This window comes from Melanotaenia boesemani, chromosome 12 (genome assembly GCF_017639745.1).
Source record: "Melanotaenia boesemani isolate fMelBoe1 chromosome 12, fMelBoe1.pri, whole genome shotgun sequence".
Classification (NCBI taxonomy): Eukaryota; Metazoa; Chordata; class Actinopteri; order Atheriniformes; family Melanotaeniidae; genus Melanotaenia; species Melanotaenia boesemani.
In genome coordinates this window covers 98,988-113,004 of record NC_055693.1, presented here as the reverse complement: position 1 = coordinate 113,004, position 14,017 = coordinate 98,988, and the positions used below count along the sequence as shown (strand labels likewise).

General features: G+C 41.3%; 1 protein-coding gene across 5 annotated transcripts in view; it reads left to right on the top strand.

Moving 5' to 3' along the window:
- zeb2a (zinc finger E-box binding homeobox 2a) overlaps positions 1 to 12,507 on the top strand; it is a 63,737-nt gene extending 51,230 nt beyond the window's left edge. For 4 of the 5 annotated variants that reach the window (XM_042002387.1, XM_042002390.1, XM_042002386.1 and 1 more), the window contains 2 exons: positions 163 to 343; positions 11,397 to 12,507. In XM_042002387.1, coding sequence (XP_041858321.1) covers positions 163 to 343; positions 11,397 to 11,995 — 780 coding nt within the window. In that variant the 3' untranslated portion in view covers positions 11,996 to 12,507. The remainder of the gene's footprint in view (positions 1 to 162; positions 344 to 11,396) is intronic. The other variant, XM_042002389.1, reaches the window with a different exon arrangement.
- The last annotated feature ends 1,510 nt before the right edge of the window (positions 12,508 to 14,017 follow it).

The window sequence follows — 14,017 nt, the reverse complement described above, 5'->3', positions numbered from 1 at the left end:
CCTTGTGATGGACGCGGAGTCCTCGTCCCATATGTCCCCCTCTGAATAGAGAGACTTACCCAGGTCAGGCCTTTAAGCCCTGTCCAGACTTGGGATCATAGAGGCGGGGGGGCTGGAGTGGACAGGTGTGGGATTATGACTGGAGCTCTGCGTCTGTCTCAGGGGGAGCTGCTGGATGGGACGGCGGACTATCTGTCCGGCCTGGACGAGCTGACGGACAGCGACTCGCTGCTGTCCAGGAAGAAGATGAAGAAGACTGAAAGTGGTATGTACGCCTGTGACTTGTGCGACAAAACATTCCAGAAGACCAGTTCCCTCCTAAGACACAAATATGAGCACACAGGTATATATCACATTTGGACACTTCTTTTCACCCCCACCCCCTCCTTGTCTCTGTTTCCTCCCCCGTCTCCCTCCTCGCTGATGTTATTTATCTGTTGTCCTGACCTGAAAGTGGTGGTGGTCTCTAACATGTTCCTTTTTTTCAGCTGGGGGGGGGATGGCGGATTGGCATACAGCAGCAGAGATATCAGATGATTTTCTTCTGCTTTTAAACCCTTTCTGATGGAAAGATCATTTCCTGTTAATAAAACCAGGTTTTCCTCTGAACTCTTGAGTCCAGCTGCAGGCCTGCTGTGGACCAGAATGTTGCCAGACTGGACCTTCTTGGTTCCTGGAGAGAATCCAGATCATTGCCACAATATTCAGCTGCGTTGGTTATAAATTTATTTTGGAGGTTATGATTTAAAGCTGAATGTTTTATTCTCTTACTTTAACCCTTAACCACCAGATCTCTGAGGTCCACCTCCTCCACCAGGTCCAGTAGTGTGTAGCTCTGTGGGGTAAATGTGATGGATATTTTACCCTTTAGCTGATCTACGGAAGTTTTCCAGCATTTCTATCCCGTCCAGGAGGTTTACAATCCAGCTACTAAATGTAGTTTTATTCAGAGACTATCTGGTAAATCCACAATGATCCATGATAACAGCATTATTTATCACATTTCATCATAAAAGTCGGTTGTTCAAACGTAATCCTAGCGGATTTCGGTTATCAGATTGGATCAAATCTTGAAAATACGTTGAACTCTTTATTCAGTAAATATGCTCATATTTGTATTTTACACCTGACTTAACCATTCCAGTGATAAGGTAGTTAACATAGGGACGGGCTCCTATTAAGTCTTTCAGCGTAGTAAAATAAAATGGTTAAAAAAAGTAAAAATAAAAACATGACATTATCATGTCCTCATGAAATAAATGACCAAACAGATTCAATAACAAACACAAATAAAATATTCAGTTGTCCTCTTTTTCATCACAGCATAATCAGAGGAGAACCTGTCAAAAAATAAATTTTCAACGATTGCATCCCTCACTCCACGTCCCATCTGTCATTCGAACAGAATGACAGAGGTTGGGCCAGTACCTCCACATGGGCGTCATTAACACGTCACAGAGAGGGAGAATCTGCCCCGTCGCCATGTTAGCAGGACAATACATGCACGTATGATGTTACCTGCTCCCGGTGGTTCCACTCACAAAGCATGCAAACCGTCACTTCTACCTGCTGTTCTTCACATGGCCGACAGCGAACACTGACCTACATGCTGGTCATCCGGATTACGTAATCCTGAAAAATAGGATTTTGGATCAGGGTGATCCAATCCTGTTTTGCTTTGAACCGGGATAAAAGTAAACCGGATTACGTGATCCGCCATCCTGAAAAAATTACGGAATCCAGACAGCCCAAAAAGATCACTATCACCACTATGTTGCTAAGAGACCTCTATTTGGACCTGGACATGATGATGAAGCCACTTCCTGTCAGACTTTCCACCAATCAGAGAGCTTAGATTGACGGTAACGTCCAATCAGGATTAAACTGGTATTAAGAGCTCGAACTTCTACAAACTGGTTTCTACTGGGATTAAAAGCTGTTACAGACTGGTTTATACTGGGATTAAAAGCTGCTACAGACTGGTTTATATTGGGATTAAAAGCTGTTACAGACTGGTTTATACTGGGATTAAAAGCTGCTACAGACTGGTTTATACTGGGATTAAAAGCTGTTACAGACTGGTTTATACTGGCATTAAAAGCTGTTACAGACTGGTTTATACTGGGATTAAAAGCTGTTACAGACTGGTTTATGCTGGGATTAAAATCTGCTACAGACTGGTTTATACTGGGATTAAAAGCTGTTACAGACTGGTTTATACTGGGATTAAAAGCTGCTACAGACTGGTTTATACTGGGATTAAAAGCTGTTACAGACTGGTTTATACTGGGATTAAAATCTGCTACAGACTGGTTTATACTAGGATTAAAAGCTGCTACAGACTGGTTTATACTGGGATTAAAATCTGCTACAGACTGGTTTATACTGGGATTAAAAGCTGTTACAGACTGGTTTATACTGGGATTAAAAGCTATCATACCTGATGATGTAAGACCTAGACCAGCTGTCGAGATCCTCAGACTTGGACTGAAGGTGTTTCCTGATCAGTTTGTTGTAATTTATTAAGAAATAAAATTCTCAGAATGAAGCAGACGTTTCTCCTGTAAACTACAGCTTATTGTTGACTGTAGGCTCACTAACAAATTAGCCGTTTCTGTCATTTTACATAGCAAGTAACAGTAAATGATCCGACTTAAACGGGGTGATAAAGTAGTGGCTGGACTACCTGCCCTGCTTCTAACATAACGCCAAAATAAACTTCACTGTTAGATTGAATTACCTCACTTATCAAGCAGAAAGCTGCAACCGACAATGTCAGTGTTGAAGTCCTTTTCGTTCATCAACTGCCATCTGGTAAACGCTCCACCAACAAGTTTGTCCCCTTTCAACTACTGTATTCAAAGATGGCGATGCAAGATGGCAGCCTCCAGTTGGGTGTGCCACCACCTATGTATTTATAAACAACTCATTCTAAGCTACAAGAACATTTTCATTTGGATGCGATTGTGATTAGACTTTGGTAAAATACATATTTATGAAAGGGATGCTTGATTTTTGCTAACAAAAAGCCAAATAAGCTACACACTGTACCTTAAATGTGCAGAGGATTTATTGTTATTTACAACATGTCCACCTGGATGTCCACCATTCTCCTCCTTTGGTTCTGGCTGACCTTCTTCTTCCTTAAAATTCAAGGAAGGCATCTCATTGCTATGACATCATGGTATGATGTCGTGCTGTTACATCGCTGACAAATATATTGCTCTCTGGCTGGTACCCCACCTACCAGGAAAGGGTCTGGTTGCTGTGGAGTCATGAGACCAGAACCCATGTTGGTCAGGCAGGTAAACGGGCTACAGGACAGTTGTTTGGTCAATGCCAGCCAGACTCTAGCTGAGAAACCTGGATCTCCTAACCAGGCAGCTTAGAGCTGAAGACTTTTAGACGAGAGGAGATATATCTTCTAGAGACAAGGAGACGTCCAGGTGTCTTCAGTTTAAGCCAAAGTTATAAAGGAAGAATATTTTTAGTTTTACTGTGAAATTCTACCATGAGACCAATGTTTTTGTTTCTAAAGATAAAACCCGAATATGAAGATTTTCTTGCTTTCTGCTGGTGTTATTGGCTTTGTTGCAATTCAGGGTTACACCAGGGGTGCCGAGCTCCGGTCCTCCAGGGACGCAATCCTGCAGGTTTTTGATGTATTCCTGCTTCAAAACCACCTGAATCAAATGAATGAGTCATTGTGCAAAACGTAATAGGCTGTTGGATCTATTTCATTTGAGTCAGGTGTGTTGAAGCAGGAACCACTAGAAAATCTGCAGGACAGCGACCCTTGAGGACCAACTTTGGACACCCTGATCTACACACTTCGAAGAGCACAGACTATGTAGGTTACGGAGTATCCTACGTGGGCTACAGTGTGTCCTACGTTGGCTAGGCAGTATCATTTGTAGGCTACGGAGTGTCCTTCGTTGTCTATAAACTCTGAAACACTTACCATTCATGAAATGGGACAGCCCACCTAGCCAACGATAATTTTTTTATAGCAGTAACGTAGGATGTTGAATCACTTAAACTTCTGAAATTCCTCGGTCTGCATAACAGGACACGTTAGTGAACGTTCACACTGACCGAATTGCTCCTATCTTTCCTTTTTTGCTGAATGTTAAAAAAAAAAAAAAAAACAATCTACCCCTTAAAAATCCAGGAATATCTAATATTAGACAATTTTAATGCCACAATTTAACAAACATGTTTCTAATGTATTTGGTTTTATCACATTTCTACTAAAGTGAGGTAAAATAAATATAAACTCTTCGGAGCTTTGTTGCTCATCTGCTGCCATCTTGTGTGAAATGAATTCTGGGAGAAAACAGGCTGAAGGATCCACCAGCAGCCTTCGCTACAGGCCAACCAGAGCCCGGGTTTGGAGGCTGGATTCAGAGGAGCCACATGGGCCAGGGCTCGGAGCCACTGAGACGTATTTAGCCGACGAAGCTGTACTTTGAAGAGCGAAGAGTCTGAATGGAGACACAGCTACTGTTTGTCCTTCAAGTTCTTTGTCCTCCCTGTGATTCTACGGTTCTGTGTTCTGGTTCTGGTGTTCTGTGGTTCTGTAGTTCTGTCTCGGTTCTGTGACATCACAGCCAGAACACATCCCCGTTGAACCCGCCCTTCCTCACTATCATATACCGTACTTCTCACCAACAGGCATTACAAACGCGCTCAATCACATCCTCATATCCTTCCATGTCTCCGGCCCAACAAAAGAACTCATCTACAACTTTTAACATGCCGCTTTAAAAATGTTTTTTCTCTTTTAAACAGTCTTTTATAATAAACAATCTCATTTTAGATAATAAAACTGCCTCTTTTTAACTGAAACCTGGCTTGATTATGATGCTCCAGCTTTTCTCACTGAGACTTCTCCCCAAATTTTTATTTTCAGTCAGGGGCAGCAGAAGAGGGCGTGGAAGTGCATCTATAGCTCGAGGATCAGTTTAAGCAAAAATATTGTTTTTAGATAATTACTCTTCATTTGAACATCATGTTTTAGTTTATAACGTCCCACCTGTTCTATGTGTTGCTGCCTATAGACCACCCAGCCTCCTGCTTTATACAAGAAGCTTCTGACTGTAACACACTCAAAATACAGCAAAATATTAATAACTCGTGATTTTAACCTTCACGGTGTTAACAGCAGTGATCCCTACACCAGTAAGTTTTAAACCTTTTAAACTATGGATTTGAAGCAACATGTAACACAGCCTATTCACAAAAAGGACCCACTCTGAAACTGGTCCTAACCTATGGTCTGTCCACTGGTGTGTCCTCTGTTGTTGACCTGGCTTCTTCAGACCACTACTGTGTGTTTTAACATCATCAGTTTTATCCAGCTGGAGGTGCTGGTGAGAACTGTGAGGAAACAATACATTACTCCTGAAGTAGCTGCAGCTTTTATTGATATTTTAAACCAAACTCCTGCTCAGGTTTTACCTGTTTCATGTGGTTTTATTGTGGAGCATTTTAACAGCAAACTGACATCAGTCTTCAATTCTGCAGCCCTATTTAAAACTAAAATAATAAAATCCAAACCCACACCACCGTGGACAAATGAACAAATCAGAAACCTGAAAAGAAATTACAGGAGAGCAGAGAGGAAATGATAAATAAAACAATAAAACAGTTAAATAGACCAGAGCACTTCATTTTTCCAATCTTATTACAGAAAACAAGAATAACCCCAAATTCCTTTTTAAGACAATAGATCTTTTAATAAATACAGATTTTAACAAGTCCTCCATGCCTGCATCAGATGCTGCATGCGAGGACTTTGCAGACCACTTCAGAGATAAGAACCAATGCTGTTAGATTCAGTATTTTAAGTAAAATCATAGAAAAAGCTGTTTTTATTCAGTTAAATAAGTTTTTTTTTTTTTTGTTCTTTTTTGGAAAAATAGTCTGGTTTTAAGAGAAACCCCAGTACTGAGATACCCTTTAAAGATAGTTAATGACCTCAGATTTAACTCAGACTCTTAGAAACTTTGTCCTGGTTCTACTGGATCTTAGCGCTGCCTTTGATGCAGCAGTTCACCAGATTTTATTAGATAGACTAAGAAGTCTGGTGGGCCTCTCAGGTACTGTTCTTAAATGGTTTTAATCCTATCTCACAAATCAACAGTTTTATGTAAGTGTGAATACCTGCTCCTCAGGAATCCATAAAGTCAAATGTGGGGTTCCCCAAGGACCAGTTCTAGACCCACTTCTTTTTAATGTGTCCATGTTGCTTCTTGGGGATGTCATCAGGAGACACGGCATTGATTCCACAGCTATGCTGATGATACGCAGCTTTACATCACCGTGTCTCCTGATGACCTGGAGCCAGTTAACGGCCTTTTAAACTGGATTTTACATATAAAGTCATGGATGAAAGAGAATTTCTTACAGCTCAACCAGGACAAAGCTGAAGTTTTAATTATCGGTCCTGAAGACAAGCGAGATCATTTTACCTACCTTTTAGCTTAGCTTTTAACTGATATTTATTTGCTCTTTATCTAATTCATGTTTTATTTTTGTTTTATTTTATTAAATTTTATTGCTTGTTAAGCACATTATTTATTTATTCATTCATTTCTGTTATTTTATTTTATTCTATTTTATAAATTTTTTAGCACATTATTTATTTATTTAAGTTATTTTATTATATTCAATTTTATTACTTTTTAGCACATTATTTATTTATTTAAGTTATTTTATTTTATTCTATTTTATTACTTTTTAGCACATTATTTATTTATGTTATTTTATTTTATTCTATTTTATTAACTTTTTAGCACATTATTTATTTATTTATTTATTTATGTTATGTTATTTTATTCTATTTTATTAGTTTTTAGCACGTTATTTATTTATCACATTATTTATTTATTTATTTATTTATGTTATTGTATTTTTTCTATTTTATTACTTTTAAGCAGATTATTTAGTTATTTATTTCATTTATAATATTTTATTTTATCCTATTTTATCACTTTTGTTGCACTTTATCTATCTATCTATCTATCTATCTATCTATCTATCTATCTATCTATCTATCTATCTATCTATCTATCTATCTATCTATCTATCTATCTATCTATCTATCTATCTATCGCCAGTGTTTTCCTCTTGGGAATCCTTTGCATTGAGAGCTTTGCCTGTTCGGTCTGGGGACTGTGCCCCGGTGACCCGGTGATCGCCCTTAACTGGGTGGCTTGGGGTGCTGCGCTGCAGCCCTACAGCTGTGGTGTGGGGTGGGTCTGGCCCTTGTCTGGATGGTTGCGGTGGCGTCCTCGGTGGACATGGGTGGGCAGGCTACTGGTGTGATCAGATCCCCATGACATTGTTTCCTCACAGCCGCCTCAAGCCAGATATTTATTATTAGGCCCGAGCACCGAAGGCGGTGCGAAGGCCTATTGTAATTGCTCCGTTTCTTCCTTATTCTTCTTCTTCTTCTTCTTCTTCTTCTTCTTAAACATTGGAGGCATTTTTGGGGACCTGAACATGCACGAAAACGCGCCTATTTTTGTGTACCCCCCCAAAGGAATGTGAAAAATTTGATATTTTGGGGTGCTTGGGACTGTTCGGGCAAAATTGAATGAGAGCGCCACCTATTTACGATGCCCCGCCACTGCACGTCATCAATCTTTATGAAAATTGCTATAAATATTCTAAATGTTCGGGCGAACAAAAAATCCTCTTGGAGCAACAGACTAAAACCAACAGGAAGTCGGCCATTTTGGGTCAAAGTCGCCATTTTGGCGTATTACTGACATTTTCAAAATCTATCTCCTCCTAGAGATTTTATCGTACCGCTACCAAAATAGCTCAGGATGTCCAGAAGGCATGTGTCTTTAAAAGTTATTGAAAGTTTTCTAATAGGAGAAAGGGCATGGAGGGGGTGGGGCCTCAAATTTTGATGTGTCGCCGTGAAGAACGAAAGTGATATAGCTTCCACATAAAACAATGTATCTGAACCAAAATGGCCATGTATGATGCCAGTCCCATCCTGAACACATCTACATGTCAATATTTGGGTTATGAATTGGCCACGCCCCCTGGCGACAGTAAGTCATGGTTTTTACTTGGAGACCCTCTTATCTGACGTTTTGAACACAACCAGGTCCAAACTGGGTCAGACAGCAGAAAACAAGTTGGTGATGATAACCAGTGAAAACTGTTGCTCTATGCTGCAGGGCGAGACCGTGGCGCCATGGCGAACTTTGATAAGACGCCATGACATCATAAATCACTATAAATCCCTCAATTCTGATCCAATCCCCATCAGACTTGCAGGGATTAATCAGGGTCCGGCCCTGAACAGATTCATATCACCAATTCCGGTCTAGCCCTAAGCCCCGCCCACTTCCAACAGGAAGTGCTTTTTTTCAGACGCAGGGGTCCATCTCCTCAGGAATAAAACGTGCACACTTGAAAGTACTTCACAACAGGTCAAACCCTTTCATGATACCACAATAAAAATCTCAAGCTCCTTCGCCAAACGTAACCATGGCGAATAGCGGTCCGACGCCATCAAACAGGAAGTACTTGTAACTGACCCATTGTACTGCTGATCTACACCAAACCTGGCAGGGAGGAGCGCGGACCAGCCGAGAACTCAGCCACATTGACATATGTTGGAAAAATTGCAATATGGCTCTATAGCGCCACCTACAAATATTTAATTGATCATATCTGCCCACTACATTGACTGATATGGCTGAAATCCAGTATATTGATAGAACTTGGAAGGATGTACAAAAAAGCCTCTTGGACCTATATGATAACTTCAACAGGAAGTCAGCCATTTTGAAAAAAGTGTCATTTTTGGGGTCATTTTTGCATGTTTCTTTGCCTTGCATTTGAACGAACTCCTCCTACAGATTTTATCGTATTTACCTCAAACTCAGTCTGAACACTCCAGAGGCATGCGTGGTCAAAAGTTATTGAAAATTTTCTAATAGGAGGTGGCGTTCAGCGGCGGCGCCTCATCAAGTTTTGATGTTTCGCCAACAAGCACGGAATCTATTATTTCTGCAATACAACACTCATTCTGTACCAAACTGCATATATTTCTCTTCACTTCCATGCCGACCACATCTACAAGTCCTGATGTTGTCATCTGGACATTGCTCAACGCTGCATGGCGAGACCGTGGCGCCATGACAAGGTTGGATAAAACGCCATGACATCATTATTGAGTATAAATCCCTCAATTTTCATCCAATCAGCATCACACTTGCACTGATTAATCAGAGTCTGCTTCTTAACAGATATATGTAATTACTTCTGGTCTTGGCCTAAGCCCCGCCCACTTGAAACAGGAAGTGCCTTTTTCCTGCAGCAGGGTCCCTCTCATCAGGGATTAACGTCACACACTCTACAGTGCTTCAGATCAGGTCAAACCCTTTCATGATATAAGAGAAAAAAAACCTCAAGTTCCTTCCTCAAGCAAAACACAGCAAATGGCGTCCACCGCCATGAAACAGGAAGTACTTGTAACTGACCCAATGTACTCCTGATCTCGACCAAACTTGGCAGGGAGGACAGTGGTCAGGCCTGGAACTGATTCAAATACACATATGCTGGTAATATGGCTCTATAGCGCCCCCTATCAATATTTAGTCTATCAGCTCCACCCACTGCTTTGAACGACATAGTAAAATGTGGCATATTTATATAACATGCCAGGACAAACAAAAAAGCCAGTTCATGTCCTGATGTTCTCAACACCATAGCCCTGGGAAAAGGAAGTCCCACCATTTTAACCCTTTATCCTCTGTATAACTAATTCTAACTCATTAATATCATCCTTCATGAACTCATGGTTGAAAATATGACTGACTTCTTACAGCATCATGATTAAAATGGCTTCCTGTGATGGTTTAAATCATTCGCCATTATACAGGAAGTGGCACTAACCCTGCTGTCAGTTGACCAATTGAGCTAATATTTTCCTGTTCTCATTAGAGTTCCAATCTGAACATGGTTGTACATTAAAAGAACTTTACCACCACCTAGTGGCCACGTGGAATTTTCCACTTGATGAAATCATGCTCCAGATTGTGGGAATTCAACACAGTTTGTAAGAAACAAGGTCATGAATGCTTCAGATGTCATCACTGGACAGGCTGACGTGCAAGTTGATCTTCTGATGAGGAAAATCACCTCTTGATGGAGATAAACTCTGGAAGAATGGGTATATGGCTGTGGGCAAGAGAGGCTGTGTTGCTGGAGGGAGGCTCTTGGCCGATGGGGCGGTGCAATAGGCCGAAGCGGCGCCAGAGGTGCGAGGGCCTCCAACGCTGCTTGCAGCTTTAATTATTATTATTATTATTATTATTATTATTAGTTCTCTGTTCTTTGGTTCTGTTTTGGTTTTGTGGTTCTGTATAGGTACTGTGGTTCTTTCTCTGTTCTGTGGTTCTGTTTCGGTTCTATGGTTCTGTCTGGGTTCTGTGGTTCTGTCTCTGTTATTTTTTTCTGTTTCCCTTCTGTGGTTCTGTCTTGGTTCTGTGGTTCTGTATAGGTACTGTGGTTCTTTCTCTGTTCTGTGGTTCTGTTTCGGTTCTATGGTTCTGTCTGGGTTCTGTGGTTCTGTCTCTGTTATTTTTTACTGTTTCCGTTCTGTGGTTCTGTGGTTCTGTCTTGGTTTTGTGGTTCTGTTTGGTACTGTGGTTCTTTCTCTGTTCTGTAGTTCTGTCTTGGTTCTCTGGTTCTGTCTTTGTTCTGTGTAGGTTCTGTGGTTCTGTCACCGTTCTGCGGTTCTGTCTTGGTATTGTGGTTCGGTCTCGGTTCTATGGGTCTGTCTCTGTTCTGTGGTTCTGTCTCTGTTCTATGGTTCTATGTCAGTTCTGTACTTCAGTCTTGGTTCTTTAGTTCTGTATAGGTACTGTGGTCCTTTCTCAGTTCTGTGGTTCTGTTTCAGTTCTATGGTTCTATTTTGGTTCTATGGTTATGTCTTGATTCCTTGGTTCTGTATAGGTACTGTGGTTCTTTCTCAGTTCTCTGGTTCTGTTTTGGTTCTATGGTTCTGTTTTGGTTCTATGGTTCTGTCTGGGTTCTGTAGTTCTGTCTCGGATCTGTGGTTCTGTCTTGGTTCTGTCTTGGTAGTGTGGTTCTGTCTCTGTTCTGTGGTTCTGTCTTAGTACTGTGGTTCTGTCTTGGTTCTGTGGTTCTGTCTCGGTTCTGTGGTTCTGTCTTAGTACTGTGGTTCTGTCTTGGTTTTGTGGTTCTGTCTTGGTAGTGTGGTTCTGTCTCCGTTCTGTGGTTCTGTCTTAGTACTGTGGTTCTGTCTTGGTTCTGTGGTTCTGTCTCGGTTCTGTGGTTCTGTCTCAGTTCTGTGGTTCTGTCTCGGTTCTGATGGCCTCCTGATGTCCTCTGTGTGTCTGCAGGCAAACGACCACACCAGTGTCAGATCTGTAAGAAAGCCTTCAAACACAAGCACCACCTGATCGAACACTCGCGCCTCCACTCCGGAGAGAAACCCTACCAATGCGACAAGTGTGGCAAACGCTTCTCCCACTCAGGTTCGTACTCGCAGCACATGAACCACCGATACTCCTACTGCAAGAGAGAGGCTGAGGAGCGGGAGGCAGCCGAGAGGGAGGCCAGGGAGAAGGGAGGAGGAGGCCCACTGTCCAGGGATCTGGAGCCTACCGAGCTGCTGATGAGAAAGGCCTACCTGCAGGAGCTGGAGTCACTCGGATACCTGGAGGACCAGCAGGAAGACGGGGGAGGTATGATCCTGAAGAAAGGTGGCAAGGAAAGAGGAGAACAGGAGGAGAGGGAAGTGGACAGCAAGACGTACGAGAAGGTGACGGACAGACAGGTGGAACGTTTCAGGAAAAAAGAGGAAGAAGAAAAAGAGGAAGAGGGCAAGTGCAGGAGCCAGGTGGACTGGATAAAGGATGAGGAGGGCAAAGACTCCATAGAGATGGACGAGAGTTCAAGAGAAGGGAAGGCGAGTGGCAGGTCAGACCTGGAGGACTAATCCAGGAAGAATCAGTAAAAGGAAGCTTGGATTGTGACATTAGTCCAGTTTCTTCTTCATCACAGACTGAAGATCAGGAGGGGACGTAGTCCATCTGGTGGATCTTAGACCAAATTCATGATTCACATCGAGCTTCCCGTGTAATGTTTTACATGTTTTATCTGTATGCTGCAGCAGGTTTTATCTTCGCCACGTTCAGGCTGAGGAGGAAATTCATGTTTCAGACTGAAAAGAGAAAACTGCTGAGTCACAACAGAAAACTGCTCAGTCACAACAAAAAGTAAAACAATGAGTCAGAACAGAAAACTGCTGAGATGCAAAAAAAAAAACTGATAAAATCACTGAGTCAGAACAGAAAATTGCTGAGTCACAACAAAAATTTATAAAATCGCTGAGTCAGAAGAGAAAACTGTTGAGTCAAAACAAAACTGCTGCATTGGAACATAAAAATCACTGAGTCAGAACAGACAACCCGCTAAAAACTGCTATGTCAGAACAGAAAATTGCTGAGTCAGATCTGGACCTGAGATTCCTCAGTTTCTGTCTGAGTATCTCCTGAACATTCATGTTTTATTCAGTGATCTTTGACAATGTGCAAGAAATTTCTTTTGCCTTTAGCTCTAAATTTGATTCCTGGAAAGTTAAGAAAACTTCAAAAGACCAAGAAAAATGTTCTGTATGACACTCACGAGGAACTCTGGAAATATAGTTTTTGTTATTGTTATTAGTAGCTACACTGGTAGCCACAGCTAATGCTAATGAGAATAAAATAGTTTTAAGAAAGATTTCAGAGATGCCAACAGTCACAATCAATTCAGGTTTCCAGTGGTTCAACAGTTAGCTAATTGGGCTAACAGCTAGCCGCTAACAGCGAGTACAGATTTACTGCAGGGGGAGCTGGTTATTTATATTTCTGTGTTTTCATAGAAACAGAAGCTAGTGAGGCGAAGTAAAAAAACACAATCTGTTCTGATTGCTCAGCTCCAGAGGCCTGAACAGGAACCATCAACCCTTCTTTGCTCATGGCCGAAAAGTTGGATTTTGACATTGGACGTGTCTGTGGGACATAAGTGTCCCTCAGAGGTTCCTAGAGGACAGAGGTTTATTTATCACTGAGCAACATCATTTTCATCATTTTGAAAAAATGATTACAAGTAAGCCTACATGCGATCATTTAGAATCTGTGATATTAGACAAAATGTTCATTTTTACATGATTGCTATTCTCATTTTAACTGGAAAACGTGTTAAAATTATTTTGGTCCATTTCCAGGGATCTCTACCAGACAAAAATGCCCTTTTTAGTCTGTAAAAGAATTATGTGTAGGTTAGGTAAACACTATGATCAGGGCTGGAATAATTGGGGGAGCTAAGGGGAGCTCATTGAAAAGCGGAAGTGCTCCCCTATTGACCTTCTGCTCATCTTTTAAGATTGAGCCCCAAAAATCGTCGACTTTCAGGTTACATTTAGTTGTACAATAAGGTTCCTGATGCTTCTTGAAAAGAATAGCATTAATACGTCAGTGTTTATTAATTTATTCATATTAATGAATGAAATCTTCCAAACGACGCAGGTGATCCATTGTTTCCAGCATCTTTCTTTCTGTCCCTGTTTCTGACAAACAAGCTGCCTACAGTAGCAGAGGTTTTTGGTAATATCCATATTTTTGACTGCGCTACTTGCACTAATATATATACACGTGCACGTGCCGTGCAAAGTTATGGTGCACGCCTAAAAATAGGCCTCCCTGAAAGCTTCAGTGTAATTGTAAGTGTAAGCCCTAAGTATGACATATGACTTTGATAAAATTTGATGTCAGTAATGTGGTACTAGTTTGTGCTAGCCAGAAGCGCTAGCCATTGCAACAGAGTGAGTGGCAGTGGAGACAGCCAATCACCTTAGTAAGAAACAAATTAGCAGAGCCAATCAGAACAGTTGAAATGGGGAGGACTTATTGTAGTGACGTTGCTAACAGAGTACCAATCTCAGCTGATTGTGCAATGACAATGGTAGGGACATCTC